Source organism: Haliotis asinina, chromosome 10, assembly GCF_037392515.1.
Source record: "Haliotis asinina isolate JCU_RB_2024 chromosome 10, JCU_Hal_asi_v2, whole genome shotgun sequence".
In the NCBI taxonomy this organism is placed as follows: domain Eukaryota; kingdom Metazoa; phylum Mollusca; class Gastropoda; order Lepetellida; family Haliotidae; genus Haliotis; species Haliotis asinina.
The window spans coordinates 46,972,613-46,992,044 of NC_090289.1; the positions used below are offsets into that span (position 1 = coordinate 46,972,613).

The 19,432-nt window shown below is 34.6% G+C and overlaps 2 protein-coding genes across 8 annotated transcripts in view; one reads left to right on the plus strand and one right to left on the minus strand.

The window, feature by feature from the left end:
• LOC137297897 (tetratricopeptide repeat protein 21B-like) overlaps positions 1–19,432 on the minus strand; it is a 308,763-nt gene that overhangs the window by 41,442 nt on the left and 247,889 nt on the right. The window lies entirely within an intron of this gene.
• LOC137298164 (GRB10-interacting GYF protein 2-like) overlaps positions 1–19,432 on the plus strand; it is a 61,789-nt gene that overhangs the window by 6,961 nt on the left and 35,396 nt on the right. For 4 of the 7 annotated variants that reach the window (XM_067830302.1, XM_067830304.1, XM_067830301.1 and 1 more), the window contains exons 2-3: positions 4,579–4,605; positions 11,897–12,094. The exons of 1 other annotated variant lie outside the window; for it this stretch is intronic. In XM_067830302.1, the coding sequence (XP_067686403.1) occupies positions 4,579–4,605; positions 11,897–12,094 (225 nt within the window). The remainder of the gene's footprint in view (positions 1–4,578; positions 4,606–11,896; positions 12,095–19,432) is intronic. 2 more of the 7 variants (XM_067830306.1, XM_067830308.1) reach the window with 1 other exon arrangement.

The following is a 19,432-nucleotide window of genomic DNA, read 5'->3' on the forward strand; positions in this document are numbered from 1 at the left end:
GAATGGCTGATCGTTTTTCACCGTGTCTCAGCTTTGAAAACAACATGAGTTCATGAACCTGTCAACTGGTATAATAGTATGGCAGACCTGTAAAAATTACTAAAGTATTCTGAATAGATTATCTGTTATTGGCATTTATTTATTTATTTATTTATTTATTTATTTATTTATTTATTTATTTATTTATTTATTTATTTATTTATTTATTTATTTATTTATTTATTTATTTATTTATTTATTTATTTATTTATTTATTTATTTATTTATTTATTTATTTATTATTTATTTATTTATTTATTTATTTATTTCAATGAAGCCTTAATGTAAGAAGTGACATTAAAGAGACTATATATACTGAACAGAAAAAGAAACACGTCTGTTTTTTTTTGTAAAGTTATTTAGTAGAAGACGTAAACATGAATGCTTACTTTTATGAGATTTCATTTTCCAAAACTTGCGTTTATTTTGCTGTTCACTGTATGTTAAATATGAACATCAGAATACATAAAAACGCATTATTTATTACATCTTTACAAGTTCAAAAATTAATATTAAAGAAATTTACGAAATATTTTTAACAGCTGGCTTGACCTGATACTCAACTGTCCCTTCAGAATAGTGAAGCAGCTGTACATCTATATTATGTCAAATTTTGATAACAACCTGATGAGTGTGCAATAATGATTTTGCAGACATATAGAGATTTTGTGATTGGACAACTTTATGAGACCCAGAAGTCTATAAAACCTCCTCCAGGTATCCTGATTTATTATTTGTATATATGTATGCATATATGTATGGATGTAATCAAAGGCAAAAGGATACAGTGATCATGTGAAGTTATTAATAATTCTAGCTAAAGGTTATCTGATACTCAATTATGATTGGCTAATACTTTCAGTTTTTAAATTATATTTAGCAGTCTTGTATCAACAATAACCAAATGCAGAATTGAAAACAGAGTAGCTTCTAAATGAAAATTCATGAAGGAATATTTCAGTATGACATGTATAATACAGTATGTGTATTAATTAATCCAGTTTCTTACAGAAGATTCTTGTCATGACGGGCTGTTTTCATGTTGGTTTAGTGTGTAGGGCGGTGGTGCCAGGTTGCCATGTGATTAAAGCCACTGTGATGGGTACAGGGTTTGAAGCCCATTTCTCATGTACTCCTCTGTGATATTGCTGGAATATTGCTAAAAGCAGTGTAAAGCTGAACACACTTATTTAATACTTTATTGTCTACTGAGTTGTAAGAGACATTAAAGTTAGAAACATCAAATTTTCTTTTGCTTTTGTCAAATGGAGTATGACAGTAACACGTAGCGTTTGCAACATTTATTGACAAAGTGTGAATATGAACAATATAAATTAAAAAGATGAGATCATAAAACAATCTCATTCATAATCTAACTGAACATAAGTTCATTTTATATCTTTAAGGAGAAACAGACGTATTTTTGTTTGAGTTTTTATGAAGATCTCGTTATGGTCAGAAAGAGCATGATTACAGATTCTTTTGCCTTTGAATATGTGTAAAAGATGACTGGAGATTTGCTTGGCCAACTTATGCAGCTTCAAGCAGGTGATGCTAAGGTGTTTTTGCATCTTACAATGTTTTTAAGGCCATTCATGTGGTTTTCAAATTCCAGGGTGGAATTAAAGCATTGACTGATTCTTTATTGGGTATATCATTTAACTGAAGCATTTATCTCTGATATGAGCTTATGACATAAAAACTTGTATGTCATGTACCCCACATAATTATGCAAGTGAAATCTTGTTGTGACAGCTAAATACAGTTAAACCCCATTGCGTTGAACAGGGAAGGCGACACTCATTAACTTTATTGTGTACTGTATTGAACTTGTTGTGATCAAGGGAACAGTTTGACTGATCTAAGTGTTCGACACATAAGCCAGCATAGAAATAATGATCATTCTAAGATGCTTCTGTGAAAGATCAAAGGCAACGACAATACTTTATCAGACGATAATGTGCACTTTTTGCATTACGTTACAATGTGATGACGTCGCTACGCCATTCATGTCTGCCCCCCCATAATTGAACTTTTTTGCATTAAGTCACAACGTAACCGACGCCTCGTACAGTCTCCCACAGTAAACTACTTCGTCGCATCCCGTTTCTTGGTTTGCAGTTGCATCAAACAGCTAACATCACCAGTGGAAACATTATGTTAATGCCTCGCAGTTCGACTCAAAACTTTACAGAGACACGGTAATGTTTGCAATGTTTACATTCCCACAATGAAATCATGGAATGTCGCATGACTAGTCAGCTTCAGGTGAATGTACTGATGTAAACTTTCATTGGTAGTAGAAATGAGACAGTCATATTGCCGTGTATGGTTTAAGACTCACACATGTTATTAAAATGATCTAGAGAAGATGTTTAACCCTAACATAAACCTTCACCAAACTGTTCATCATTTGTTTTTCTACTAACATTTGTCTTAACATAGGGGACTGACACATCAAAAAGAACAGTGCGTCAGTTAGCCCTGTGTGGGGATTCTTAAGTTAGGTTACAGACACTGTCATTTGTTTTCTACCATGGATTAATCGAAATTAGGCTTAGAAATTATTAAATATGGCATCTTAGAAAAGAAATACAGTTCATTCTACCACCATGTATAGTGTAATAAAGCACACTTTCAGAGGCTTCCTAATCTCAGACGTAAACAGCCTTTGGGGGCATGACTTATGATGCTGTTTTGCAGTGACGATCTTTTCCTTAAATGGTAATCTACATCTCAGACAACACCTCACACCTAAACACAATCAACACGGGTGGTCAAAGATGGATAATTATAAAAATGAAAACAGTAGAAACTAAAATCAAAACTCACCGAGACGGGTGCTCCTCCGAGTGACGCCATGTTTTCAGATGTGTGAGTTTCAGGACATGACTGACAACTCACAGAACGGAACGGAGAAATATCCGAAGATTGCTGAGCTTGTTTCAAGTATTACCGACATTGTGTCCAATAGGGGCGTTGTGTTTCTGTTATTACCGCTAAACTACCGATATCGCTGCAATTGTTTATCAAGTGGGCTGCGTTTGTTTACATTTGAGATGCAATTCCTTCAAATTTGCCATAATTCCTTCCATTAGATAGGGGGGCCTGTGCTTCGATAAATTAACAATGTCTACATAGGAATTCCATATTGTGCATCAATCACTTAACTACAGTATTGTATTTATATATAATCGTTTGTGTTTGTTTTCCAATATTCGTGATACATATCATATTCGCCACATAGTGTAATCGTTGCATCCTTCATATATTCTTTCATCAAGCAATTGTGGTGGTTTGGGTGTTTTTATGTTCTTGTGGAAATGTATGTTTTAATTTCATGGCAGAGATGTTTTCTATAGGAGTTGTTTTTATTTCTTTGAAATGCTGTTGACATAATGAAAATCAATCACCTCTCCAGGAGTCAATATACGGAACATGTCTCCATATCTGATGCGAAGAAAGTAAAACAATTTTGAAGCATACACTCTGTCTTTTTAGATTTGTCGAATATTGTATTGTGTGAGTAAATATTGAAAATATGACACGTTTGTTGAAAAATGTGATGTGCACTATATATTGCTGAAGAAAATTGTAGTGCTGTGTATCAGATGATTTCATAACTTTAGCGTGAGTTTCATAAATGTTTGGTTTGTTGATGAGAATTATCTCGATTTGTAGCAGTGTGATACAGTATTAAATGTTTATTCTATATCTTTCCTAAATAAATGAATGAAGTCTCATACAGGTTCAATCATCAATGGTTAAGTCATTATTTTTTTTTATTGCACTTTCAATATTAAATCTAGTATTCAGTATTTGATTTGATTTAAAGTACAAGTGGGATGATAGAATAACGTTGTACTTCAAGTGTTTGCTTGCCATGTAGAAGGCCAAAGTTTAATTCCCCGTGTGGCACAGTGTGGAAAGCCCATAAGTATCTAGTGCTGAGTGATGTTCGATGCTTCAGTATTTCTACAATATTGCATACTCAGCATGAATAACGATTCATTAGCTCACACACTAGAATTCATAGATGAAGTGATTAAAAGTACATGCTTCTTTATGTTTTAAGAAATACTGAAATGTCCAGAACTGAATATGTTAATTTTAATCTGGGAATGAATCATTTCTGTTAATAAGCATAAACAGAACTGAACAATAATGAAGTTTATGCACATTTTGTGTGTAACAAAATGTATTTCACCTGAAAAATAAAGTAAATTATAATCAGACCATTTGTTGTAAGTAGGCATCACCAAGTTGACAATGGATTTCACACTAAAAAAAAAATGACTCTGAGAGTTAAATGAAATCTGATCTTTTTGCTTTACATATCGAATTGATAAACACTGAATCATGGGTGCAATATAAATCATTTCAGTCCTAGATACAGGTACCTGGTGCTGCAGGTACATCACTGTGGAGTAGTTACCCCAGATAGTAGGGATTATAAGGGTCATTAATTCAGGGATGTACGCAACAATGAACTAGTTGTGCTATCAATTATTTATAATTTAATGTTGTGTTGTTTTTCAGTCTCCTTCTCTCCAGTGCATGCAGATGGTAATATACATATATATGTGTATACATATATTTGTTTTGATTTTTGCATGTATATATTCCCTATATAACTGACGTGTGAAAGATATTTATTTGACATAGCTAGATAACCAAACCACAATTTTCCCTTTTTATCTCAAAGGATGTGTCCACTCTTAACATCCTGTGTATAACAAATTGCACTGTAAACCTGATGTGTTCAACAAATCATAATTTGTAGAAACAGTTCTAATTTTAAATAAATATTGTCACTAAATATGGAGAGGGTATATCATACCACATGGACATTATAGCACCATTTATTATTTGTCTGTATTCCATGGTGTGATAATATTTTATCAACTTGTACTGCAAATATTGTCAAGTGGTTAAAGTCTGGCAAGACCAGAACCCTTTTTCACTCTGAGATAGTATATTATGTTGTTCAAGATAAACAGTTTTGTGGTTACTTAACGATTTTGTCAGGAACATTACACATGTACACCAGTTATCCTTGCTCTCGTGTGTTTTTTGGTAGTCACCCAGACCCAAACCACAGTCATGAAGGAGTGGCCGGGTAGCCTGATGGTTAAAGATATTATCATGGACAATACAAATTTAGCATTAGAACTTGGATGTATAGACAAAAACATATATGTTCGTTGATTGAATGCATTTTCAGGCTTCACTTCCCTTCCATTCATCAAATTTAACGACATATAAGAACTAGAATCACTTGAAGTAACAAATATAATTTTATTGAAATTGTCTATCACTCAGAAATCTGAAGCTCATTTCAATATCTTCACTATTTTAAGTATTTAGCTGGCGACTAATTTTATGGTCAAACTATTAATTCTGATCTTTGAAAGTACTATTTACAACATCTTGGGGTGGCATCTCTGGTGAAAACCTGAAGACGCTTCTCATGCTGAAGACCTGGGTTTGATTCCCCATATGAGAACAATACGTGAAGCCCATTTCTGGTGTCCTCCCCATGATATTAACAATTATTCCAGGATAATTAAAAGTGATGTAAAACCATACCCACTCTCTCACAATTTCAGAATATGCAAGAGGTTATTTTCGTCATTCACTTACAGACAAAAATCAGATGAGGTCATTTGAGAAAGCAAATTATATTTTTAAGAAAAATAACTTTCCATAATAATAAACAAACATTTTTCAATATATTTATTTTCACTGCGAAACATATGTTCTGAAAACAATCTGTTAAGCATGTGGGGCCTGACATTTCATTAAGAACATGTTGCTGACACTACATACTTACTGGCATTTAACACACTACACTGACAATTACTTGTGCATTTAGTGACAATGAAGTTGTTTCATGCTGCCAGTGTTGGGGATCTTTAACCAGTTCGGATGTATTGATTCTCACATCAATCACGTTGCTATCAACATCAACGGCAGCGACAACAGTTCACTTCTCATTTCTCAGCCAATGTTGATCAGTTATGTCAAACAGAATGGAGACCAATTGATTTTTCCGGGAAAAAATATGATGTTTTTTTAATAAATGATATATTACTGGTGTAAAGCTATATACCACTGATGGAAATGATATTTTATATTTAGTTTACTTTCTTTTTCTTTGTTGTTGATGTCAGAATGACTGTCTTGTTAACAAAATGAATTTTCGATCATCCCACTGGCTTAAAATGCAGCTTGATAAATTTGCACTGACAGTAATTTCTTTTGTATGTTAAGCATTAACAGACACACCTAAACAATTACATTGACACATCTGTTTACCACTGACAATAATTTCTATCACATTTAAAATATCGAAGACACACACAGACACAGACTGACAGACACTGAGACACACTGTGATGAAATATTTGGCTCCTCTCATCACCTCCTCAGAATTTTGCTCTGAAGTTCCTTTGTCCATGATTGAATAGATGGTCGCTAACATAAGTGACTAAATACCTAATAATGCTATGATAGATGAATTTATCTCTGTATCATATCTTAATATCTGGTACAGATATTGCTGAGTGTGGTGTAAAAGCTACACTCACTCGCTCACTCACTCACTCACTCACTCACTCACTCACTCACTCTGAGGTACATTCCCCAATATGCATGATTTGAAATTTGTGTGGAGGAAATTCATAAATCCAAACATTTTCAGTAGAAACGTTATAACCAGTTGGGTAACTATTGTACTCATTAATGTTTGGTCCAGCTCACTGAATAAGTGTTTGCTCCTGATGTCAGTCACTGGATTAGTTGCTTCAGACATTGCTTACTGACCTCCATAGTGCTGACAGTGGCATTAAACAAACACACAAAAGGTGTTTATTTTTTAATGTCACAAAATCCCTTGAAATTTTCAGGAAGGCATAAAATCCCAAGGGGACACATAGTGATCTCATGAAATCACTGACTGTTTTAGTGATTTCATGAAATCTCTGTTTTAAAAGAATGCATCTCACTTCTTTATTTGCATCCTAGAAGTTAAAGGGAATGCAGAATGAGGACATTTTTATGAAAATACAACTTCTTTATTCTGTATAGGTGATGTTTTGACAAAGATTCTGATGTCGTTGCCAAGCAAATGGTGACAACAAATAGCTTGACAATGACACTATAATCTATGGCAAAACATTGCCTATACACAATAGAGAAGATCGATGTGTATCCATAAAAATTGTTCTCATTCTTAAAAGAATGTATTTGAACTAAAGAAATGAGAATAAGTTACGTAATCCATCACCTTACACTGACAAAACTCTGTAAACTTGGACATCAGGAAATCTATTAAACACTTTGTCGAATTGATGTTACGTCATAAAAACAATTGCTTCACAGTTCTTTTTCCTAACTTCAATGGACATCTCCATGTATCTTTTGTCAAACAGTCCTTACAAAAGAATGCAATCCAGTTCTGATAATTTGTTGCTTCCGCTTACCATATTTACAAGCGATATACATGCATGCCTTCAGCTTGTACAAATGCTACCCAGCATTGGTCCATTTATGCTTCGCTCCCATTTGTGACGACATATATACATGCTGTGTGTGGAGCTGTTAGTATCTTGCAAGATGTTGCATATACATATTTGTGAGTCACATAGGTATACATGAACTTAGAGACACTGTTTAATCAAAGGTTGTCCTGAAAAAAATAGATTTAAAATTATTTTCAATTTTATATTTATATATTTGTTTTTGAGAAATGTTTCACTTAGATACAATGGGATTTTACATGAAGGATTAAAACATGAACAGTTACAGCAACATATAATCTGAAAGCATGTGTGTAATATATAGAAGATGCTAAATGATCTTCTGTGTAATACCATTTATATTAAATGAGTTAATGATTTGGTATCACACAAGCGAAAGCGAGTTTAGTCTCCTGACATCAATATATTACTGACAATGGGTTATGGTGTGCCATTGTACCCTGAAGACTTAAATGATTGCTCATAATATCAGTCACCAGATTGTCTGGTTCAGATTTTTAAATGTTTTGACAGTTAATGTAAAAACATCTCAATGTGGTCATTGTGTAGAGGTTTAACATGCAAACATATACATGCACACACAAGCACACATATGCACACACATGCATGAATATTGTATAACAGTGTAACAGTTTATATTTATTTATATATATATTGTTCATGCTTCTGAATGGTTCATGCTTCCAAATGGTACTCTGTATCTTCACACCCATCATTATCTCTTTCACGGTCTACTAATTAGATCCATTAACACGAACTGAGACCTAATTGGTTCAGCAGTAAACAGGGCAGGCTCTTCTGCAGGAAACAATAGTAATGACATCTTGCTTCTCCCATGTGAGCAGATGCCCTTGGTTGTATGTCTGGGGGTGATGAACACTCTAAATATTTAATCCTTCCCTCATGGTATATAATCATTTATTTACCACCTCCTGCATGGGATGAGCCATTGGCGCCACAAAATGGCTCTATCACCATGGTCGGGATCTGCGATTGGTTAGAAGTAGTCATGCATGATTCCTTGTTTTGCTAACAGGAATATTTGTTGCTACAGAGGTACTTATCTTAGCAAATACTTTTCTCAAGGATACACATTGGGTTATTTCCTCACTGAACATTTGTTTTGACCATGTAAGTATATCTTTGTTGTTCAAGATTATATTGATGTCATATAAATGTCATTTGGGATTGATATATCAGTGATTTTTCAATGCTTTATTGTACCTGGGACACATACAATTTGGGAGACACACTTTCTGCATTTATTACCACAGTTAAACCAAGAATAGGAAAAGTAGAATACTGACTGGATGACTTCTTTATCATGTTATGATGCGATGTTTCTGTACAGATTCTAGCACTATTGTCCAACATGACCATTTTGTCTTGTTACTGAGTTGATTGTGGGTTGGGAGTCAGTGGTCATTCTGACCCTGCTTTTCAAACAAGTCAAATATAGGTCATTATATGTTATAGTAATACTATGTTTCAACCATGGTAGATGTGAAGTCAGATAAATCACCCAAGGGTCTGGATTCTGGAAGCAGAGTCAAAGATTCTCTGGATTTCAACATCACTTGTTGCCATTCATCAGTGTAGGAAATTAGTCTGACAATTTATGTCTGTTTACTAGGATTCAGTTTTTCAGTCTATGCTAGCCTTAAACAAACTGTAACAATTTTAAGAATGGTAAGGTAAATGATACAGTGTCATATGCACAAGAAACTGTAATGTGTTACATTGGTAACCATGTCAGCTGGAAACAATTATTGGTATCCGTATTATTGTTACATATAAATAATTGACAGTAAGGTGTTTGTGTTTTCTGTGTTTGGTACTCTTATTGAAATGTCACCGTATGTTTTGTATAATAATTTCAGTATTTTTAGATTAAACTTTACAATGAGTGAGTTTAGTTTAACGCCGCACTCAGCAATATTTCAGCTATATGGCAGACACTTTGCAATGACAGTTCAAAACAGTACTATTACTTTTATTATATGCAGTCCATACCAAAAACCTCTGAGTGAACAAAGCTGATCCTGCTACTTGTAATAATTTTCAGTAGATGTTAGTGTTAACATATGAACTTTAATCAACAAGATATTTCTGGATCGAAAGAAATTATTCTTGACTTTGGCTATGGATTGTTGAAACACATTTAGTACACTTACCAAACTGAACACACAGGTTACTTGAAGCTGTCTGGATTAGCTAGGTTCAGTTGCAGAATACTGGAGTTTTCAAACAGAGTAACATCTTTTTGGCCTCTTATCTGGGAGTCTTGAAGCTACGTAGGTGCTGTGGAATTGCATTCGTCATCATGAACTTAATATAAGACTCTGCAACACAGGGATTCAAATATGTGATACTCATCACAAGATATGGTGGTCGTATAAACACTGTTTAGAGTGAATTAATATATAATATTCATAAGACGTCATAGAACACCAAGGTAATCTGCCATGTTAGACTGACTTAAGTCGAGTAAACCACATCCTCGATATCTCCAGGGTATTATTACATTCCAATAAATCTCCACTATAAGCTGGATGCATCTATGGCTCGGCCCGACGATTGTATTACCTGTTTTGGTTGGCTTTTCATCCAATCACGTTCGCTTCTTATATTATATAAACAATTAAACTTGAAAACAAAAACCATGCAGTAGTAGTCTGAAAGAGAATATTAGAAGGAGGTCTTGCATGTATATTTTTTAAAGTTTCAGTTTCTTTGAAACTTTGGTTTTCTGTAAAGTCGCACTGTGAACAAACCTATTTTTGTTGATTGGCTACGGTAACAATGCACAGCTAGGTGGCCAAATATGGATGTAATAAAATTATTGGACCAAGCTGTAGATGCATCATTGTATTGGGGAGATTTATCAGGACGTATACCCTAGAGATATCAAGGGTGAATACACCATGGTTATAACAAACTCATAGGGCCCATTAATTTCAGGTCATCATAACCATATTTCATCATAAGCATTTTGACTATAATGCAGAAATGGCTCAGACAACAAATAACTGTACATTAAATCTATAAGTTGTTATTCTTTACTTCCTTTGAGTAGTATATATTATTCCACATTTCTTCCTGCTTCACACACATTGTGTTGTATATTTGTAGTGATATATATGAACAGATATGCACATATTGGCACTAGTGTAGTTTTCCTAAGCATATCTTCTTCACATAGCTTTATGGAACTAGCTTTAATTCTGTAGAAAACTGTATACTGCTGGAAAAAAAGAAGAACTTGTTGACTTCCATTAGCTTATGGACAACGACTACATATTTAATGATGTCAACATTACCCACAGATAAAAAAGCAATAAGTGAAAGTCTTTGAGTGGCATTTAAACGTGATACACTTAAAAGGTGAGAATTAATTTACAGATGTCATCTTCTTTATTATCAAGAACATGACATTTTGGAGCATATACCTACACCTCACCTTTCATTTAATGACCTAAACCAGGTTGTGTTCACTTGAAGCATTTTCACTGAATGCATCAAGAACCCTTATTCAGCTGTGTGTCTAAAGGTTCCAGCAGTATATAAAACACAATGGTTTAGAACTTATAAATTGCAGATTTTTCAGTTTCTTCTGATCTCTGTTATTAGCACACTCAGAATGTTGAGTATGCCTGTAATCATGGTAACTGACTTTGTTTTATTTATTTTTCAAGCCTTGTGTATGTTTAGAAAAGTTTTATTTAGAAACTTGCAAGCTTTCATTGAGTTTAATAGTTTTGAATAATTATATTATCATTTCATTTGCAGTTTCATATGTAATTATTATGTATTTTGATGTTATTTCCACAATAATAGCACGCTAATCTCACCCACCATTGTTTCAAATCTTCGTCATCAAATGCTGCACTGGTGTGTTAAATCCTTTCTATAATGACACTGAATCAGAATTTGATAAGTTATTATGCTATTTTCATTGTGTACATGCTTTAGAAAATGCTTTGTTCCTGTGTGCTTATAAGAAAAGACAGAAAATGTCATATGATGTTTGTTGCAAAAAAATGTATATGTTTCTGTAAAAATGTTGACATTGGTGGATCAAAAAAGATTTTTTTCAGGAAAGAAAATAATTATTGGCCTTGGTCATGTGTGATGCAATAGACACATTATAGTCATAAGAAATAATCCTGTGGTGTTTAAGTTCTTTTCTTTTAAGTTCTTTTGCTAAAAGCATCACAAACACCAGAAAGGTTTGATGACGAAGTAGTGAAAGTTTGGTGAGTGAGCTGTATCAGCAGCACCAACTTTGAGCATGCACATTTGATCCTTTCACTCAGCCACCCCTCGGGATTTCAAGTTCAACCCTGTAGTCGGTTCTCCATCAGTTGTATACCAGACTGACTTTCGCTACAAAGGCTATCCAGGACACAGCTTTCTAAGCCCTAGAATCCCTGTCATTTACTCGCTAGAAGCAGCAAAACGAGCCGAACAAAAATATGCAGATCACTACGGGAAACAGTCATTATTTGACCCAGGTAAGGGAAGAGTTGTCTCCCTGTCTTCTTGCCACGGTCAGGGTTGAAAGACTTTTTCATAGATACAAATCAAGTCACTGATAAAAGGAGCAATTCTTAAAATTATTTGTGATATGTTTCATGGATGATTTAACTGAATTGATATGATAGATGTAGATAGCCTAGAATTTTATTAACATTCTTGTACTTAAACGAGAAATGATATATAAAAAATGATATATGTAAAATAAACTGCTTTAAATGCCTGAAGAAATGAATCAAATCAGGAACCTTGCAATCATCTTCCTTACCTGAATATTTTCAGATTATTGTATGTTATTTCTGTTTTTTCATGTTTGTTTATGTATATTTTGATTTTGTTGGTTTGTCATTTTCAACACTTCTGCTTGTGTTCTTTGTTATTTCTATGCATCTTCAGTTTTTATTGAGTTGAATTTTGAGCTTGAATTGTTTAGCCAGCATTTGTGTTTGAATCTTTTTTTTCTTTCTGAGTTTTAGTAAGATTTTAAGTTTTAAGAGTTTAACACTGACCTCTTAGCAACCTTCCACAGTGTCTGATCAGGGAACACCAGATTCGTACATTTAACTGATGATGAATAAAACCTATGCTGCCTACAACAACCTCCAATCTACCCTGTCTCGATAAATGGAACAATGGTTACCATATTCAGTTGACAATCCAAGTATACACACCTGTCAGCCCTCTTGCCTACACCTGTTGAGAAGGAAAATCAAACAATCACTGGCTTGCTGCCTTAGTCATTGTGCAGGCTGCCTTTTCACTGTGTACATACTGTCAACCTACCACCACTCTTGCTCCCTACACAGATATCATTGGAAATATGTAATCAGCTTATAGTGGATATGAGAATGTCAGACTTTCTGGGTATTGTTAGATGGTAAACACGTGGATAAAGGTGGATTTGGTGAGCCCCCCCTTGTTGGAGGATTTATGTCTGGTGAAGTCCGATCTTTAGAGAGGGGTGGGAGAGCGTAATGGACTGGGTATTAAGTTCTGTTGATACTGCTATGAACACTAGTTCTGCCTGATTGTGCTCGTTCTGCTTCACTTGCAGTGTATTGATGAAATCTGCTGCACTCTGTGGATTTCTTGTGTGGCTTGAACTCTCTCAGTTTCATTTGTACAATGCTGATGTTAGGCTAGACCAACCTTATTTTGTGTTTTACAGATCTATTCATATTACTGGGTTGTATGTTTTAGTGTTAACTCTTGGTGCAACAATGTGTGTTTCATAAGACAATATAAAGACTCAGATTTAGAAGTTGTTCATCATAAGTAATTAACAAGGACAGAATTGATTTTCTTAAACATCAGAAAACCCATAACACTAAGACATATAAAACTACATAAAAGAAAAAACTAAGCAGTCTGTGTGAAATTCATACATTATAGAAAGAAGTTACTAAACATAAGCAATGTAAAATTAATAATATGAAGATGTTTCCCAAATGTTTAAAAAAGGATTGAAAGCAATATTGTAAGGAAGTAAGACGAAATTTGTGATATCAATGTTCATTTGATAGTCCACTTGGACAGATTTCTTTGTGCTCAACTTAAAGTATCTGAGAGTTACAAGGAAAAAGCCATTATAAACATATGACATACTGATAATCTGCCACGGGATCACAGGCTTTTCCGTCATTCAAAGCTGTGCCTGGTTGATAACACTGGCTTTGATCTCACATGAGGCTTACATGTACTGCTCTTCTGGGCATTAAAAACTCACTCACTCACTCACTCACTCACTCACTCACTCACTCACTCACTCACTCACTCACTCACTCACTCACTCACTCGGACTTCTCACCAACTCACTCATTCACTCATTCACTCACTCACTCCAACTCACTCAAACCTACTCACTCAATCAATGACTCACCCACTCATTTACTCACTCCCACTCAAACCTACTCACTCACTGAAAACTACTCACTCACTCACTCACCCACTCACACTCAGGTCTTGAACACTGCAAAATGCAATAAATGCACACCTATAATTTGATTATTTTCACTGTTTTCGCTCTATGAATTAAACAATGGGCAATGGTTGCCATGACAACTAATTTTGTGATGAATGTAATCGTAGAAAAAAATCATGATATCATCATTCTAGTTGTGACATCAGGTACACTGTGTCTCTTTGAAAGCAAATACGAAAACCAACAGCAGGAACATATTCTTTATTTAAAGGACATGTACAGTATTTTACAAATTTGATCACAATTATTATATTTAAGTAAATATATATTCGTGGTTTCATACAATTCTGTTTCCATGTATACTTTCGAAACTGTTTTTGTGATGCTTGGGGGTTCACCAGGTGCATCTTTTATCATACACAATAATTGATACCTGAAAAGAAAACGTACCCCAATCATTTTAAATAGTCAATCATGGAATATCCAATTGTTTTGACACAAAGTCCCAACTTGTCACGTAGGACATGTTTTCTTTGCCATTCAAACATTAATTGCATACAAAACTGAAATCTGAACTACAAAATAAACAAAGAACTGAGGATAGATTGTTTTTGTTCCATCAATAATCCAATAAGTTTCCAAACAGGAATAAAATCTGAAAGACCTTGACAGTACTTTTACAAGAATTGTTTGTTTGGCCTCTCCAAGATGGCCGATGTACATGAACACAAAAGAAACAACTGAAGGACATTTATTGTTATTGCTGTCTTCCCTCCCACGATGGGAAATAAAATTCAGCAAGGGAAAATTGATGATGGTCAATCAATCAGACTTTGTTAATTGCTTGGATACTATTGTCCAGAAGATAAACTTTATTGGTCTGGTACATTAACATAAATGGTAAGGAAGCAAGTGTGACCAGCAGCACAATGGTGCCAGTTGCTAACTAACAGCTAACACATCTACCTATAGAACACCTACATTAGTCTCGCACTGTTACCTGGCTGTATTCTCTCTTGGGAAAGGTTGCACGAATTGGTCTGGTTTTCCTGTCCATTATTAACGAGAATAATGTCTGTTAAATGAAGCATTAAATTCTGCATCTACACACTGCTATAGCCATTGATGTCTGCTGGCTGGGTCAGTTTGACATAGCTTAAATTTCATTAAAAACTTATATACTATGTTTATATATTAAAAACAACAACATTTGTTTCTTCTCAATAAAACCTGGAAAGTATAAAGTATACAGTTATGTACAGTGATGATTATTAATACTCATTTTCTGGATAGTTTTCCAAAGACAGAACACAAAATTTCATGAAATCATCCCCCAAGTACATATTTATGATCCATAACAGTTTTTGCTTGGTATACATACTGTATTCCCTATAATAATTGCTCTGCTATTGTAGGCATCCCATTACCAGCCTCTAAATCAAACTAGTCACGAAGACAACTATGCAAAGACAAGAGGTGACTAACAGGATCAGGTGGTCAAGCTCACTGTCTTAAGTGACACAACTGTCATCACTTCCCAATTGTACATGCTGTTGATCACTGGATTGTCTTGTTCATACTCGATTATTTATAGACCTCTGCCATATAGCTGGAATATTGCTGAGTGTGGTGTAAAACTCAACTCACTCACTCACTAAATCAAACTGTCTTTATTCAGCTCTCTCTTTCCCCATCATATGAAATGGCCTCTGACACAGATACTGATTTATTTATACTAAAGCAGTCAGGTGCTTAGAAATCCCATGACCCGATGCTCAGGACAAGTTAGTTTTCAGTTTGGGCCATCAAATAATGGTATCTTACTTGCCCTTGGGCTACTAGGTAATTTCTGCATACAGTTTCAAACTGCAAATAAACTTGGATTTCATTTCATATCAGCTCAAGATGTAGCTATTAAATTTCACAATGAGAATAAAGTAGAGTTATCTTTCTTTGCTATTTATCACTTCCCAATAAATAGTCCATTAAACATTAACATCAGATACCATGTTGATTTATTCTTTCATATTTACATAATCATGACTGTGTCATAAAAATCAGGGAAAGTGGAAATTTAGTAAATACAAATTACTGAACCCCTGGCAGTGTAGAAGAGGGATATGATTGTGTGGAACTATTTTACCCAAATTTTTCACTGCACTGAATCTCACATATACATCATATATTGATCAAAAAAGTGCCCCTGGATAATATTTTTTTATATTACAAATACTGTATGTATATTATATATTACATGAGTCAGGTTTATATTGTATGTATATTATATATTAAAAGTGTCGTCTGTGAGGATTGTGTTGGATTTTGACAGACTGAATAGTCTTGTATGCCGTGACCTGAGCCAAGATCAAGGGGTGTATACATACATTCAGCAGGACAATATTGTACACACAGTAGTCTGGTTGTTGCGTGTTGTATTCACCCTGATCATATATGTGTGATACAGTGAGTATACTGCCTTTCGTCTTAGACTGAGGGAACACAAGTGCAAACATTTTAAAAAATAAATGTAATAAATGTGATAATGTCATGATGTATGCATAGGCTGTTCTCAGACTTGTATATCAGAAAATGGATAATCAGAACTAGATCTTGTAATGTGGAAAGGTAAAAAATGTCACTAGCATCATACAGGATTCTGTGTCAGATTTATGTAGGTGTGTTACTTGACTCCTGACATAACAGCTGGACTTCTGCTCATACTTTAATGTGCAATATTATTTGACTGGTTCACATTAATAAATAATTCTAAGCCACCTTTCAGTATGCCGGTTGTCGACATCTGTTAAGTGATATTTCAGATGCCATAGTGCAGAGGATGCCATGAAATATTTACCACCAGGTGCCACTCAGCTGTGTGAGTGAGTGAGTGAGTGAGTGAGTGAGTGAGTGAGTGAGTGAGTGAGTGAGTGAGTGAGTGTTAATTCTGAATGTGCACAAAGACATAGGTGTGTGCCATAAAACACACACATATGTATATATGCGTGATGACTCAAGGTCGAGCACCCAAAATTCTACAATTACGCAAAAACGTAAACCCATAAACATGAAATAATGTGTGAAATTTTTGTCTCTAATGAATTTAAAACATAATGTGAACCAATGATGTTGGACTGTACAAATATTCAGCAGGCTGATGGAGGGAGTGAGTTTAGTTTTAACTACTCTTACCAATATATTCTAGCAACATTACCGCAGGGACACCGAATGGGCTTCACACATTTGATTCCTCACATGTGTATTATGTGTGAAGATCATTTCTGATGTTCCCCACCATGATGGAAGGGAATATTACTAAAAGCGCATAAAACCAAAGTCACTCACTCACTCATGCTGATGAAATGGTTTCCAGGACAATATGATTTTTTAAAAGAAAACAAATTGTACTAAACAAATTATAATGAACAGATTTCCAGTTTGTGAAATTAAATTTGCCCTAAAGTCCACCCTGTCAAGACCAGAATGTCAAAAGCTTATCATTCATAGTACAACTTTATATTTAGTAAACTAGTACATTTAAAGATCAATCATACCTGCTCATTTAAATTCATTCTCTGCATCCCCAGCTTAATGCTAATTCATAAATTATGAACCCTATTGATCAGTGAAGTGAATAAATATCAGCCAGTGTTTCCAGGTTGATTGAGACAAAAAATGACAACAAGGTTAAGATCTTTAGATCCAATAATTACTCCACACAGTGGACAAAGTAGACTAATAACATGATATACTATACGAGAAGTAACATAGGTGGTGCATTAGGATTTCATGGTTGAATGGTTGAATATTATAGCCGCCAGATCAGTTGTAATCAACCTGCCATGCAGAGGTTGACCTGTACAACGATGACTGTTGTTGGAAACCAGACTATCATTGTCTCACTGTGACATTGTGAATCGGAGCACTGGGACTTACAAACACAGAAAGCTTCCGTGTGGTGGATATTTCAGCCTGATACCATGCCACCAGGTACAGATAGAGCTATTTGTAGTCTGTAATTCTACACTAATTGCTGGTACCTGGCCAGGTGAAGGAGGGTATGGCAGTAAATTTCTTTGGCTTGTTTTTGAATGGCTTTTAACATGTTGCAATCAGATGTGAAGATCTAAGGTAAGGTGATGAGTGTGATAAATTTTGGTCATGTAAGATATACATCTTAAATGACATTTTTATTGTCTTTATATTAATATTTTCTTCTCAATGTTCTTTGTCTTTTTGTCATGCAAGACAAAAAAATGTTTAGTTTTTACTTTGAAATTTCTACTGTCAAGACAGAAAGTTCCAATTAAGGCATTTAAACAACGATCACTTTTTCTGCAGGATATATTTTGCTTCTGTCAAGTCATCATAGATCAGTCAAAGAAGTCATGAAACAAGCAGGCGTTCTTTAAGCTCTTTGATTGGTATACTTTTATATTGTAGTTTGTTTACTATTTCACAAAGCTCTCGTAAGCCTAAGAGCTTGTAACTTCTCTCATAGCATCCATATCTCCAGTGTTGCAGTATAGAAGGTTCAATGACTGTGAAAAAAACTTACGAGATCTTAGGCTACGAGAGTTTTCTGAAATAGGCCTCTGTCTTTTTTGTTGAAAGAAGTGCTTTATCAACACTGCCACCTCTGTATTTGTAATCTAAGTTTGTTTCAGCTGTGTAAATACCACTTGTTTATCTGCCAACACAATAAATGTCATGTATATCAACCTGCTAGTTAAAGGTTTTCTTAAATAGAAGAAAGCACTTGTTTCTGTTTCGCACAGCTCAACAGTCTCCATGTGTAATTTAAAGGAATTAGCTCTATGTTGAAATGTCGTCTGTACAGAATATAGAAGTTGTGTATCCATAAAAAAGTCCTGATTCTTCAACTCCCCAACCTCGAAATGCCAATCAAACATGTGTTACGTGTTGTTTCTATGTTGGGTGTTCAGTATAGAGAAAATGAAAAATGTGACCTGTTGGTTTGGAGTCAGTATATTGTCATTGATTTAATTTTTACTGTTTTATATAAAGCAGGCATTAGATCGGACTACAACATTCCACCTCCCCTTCTGCAACCCAATCTCACTTCCTCTCCACACACACATGAACTCATATTTAGGCTTGTCTTTAAATGCAGTAACATTCAAAGGTACATTAAACCTAATTCAACACATGTCACCTCACACGCATTAGCAACTACGTCCATGTTGTGGCAGGTCCAGTTCCACCAGTAGCCTCATACATACTTTTATCTCAATCTCCCCATGCAAGTCAAAATAGTTCAGGGGAAGTTTAGATTTCATCAGAAACTTCTCATTGAACAAATTAACGGTAGGCTTGTGTACTTTCTTTGTTTCATTGCTTCTTTCTTTACAGTCACAAGCAATAAGATGGTTTAGTA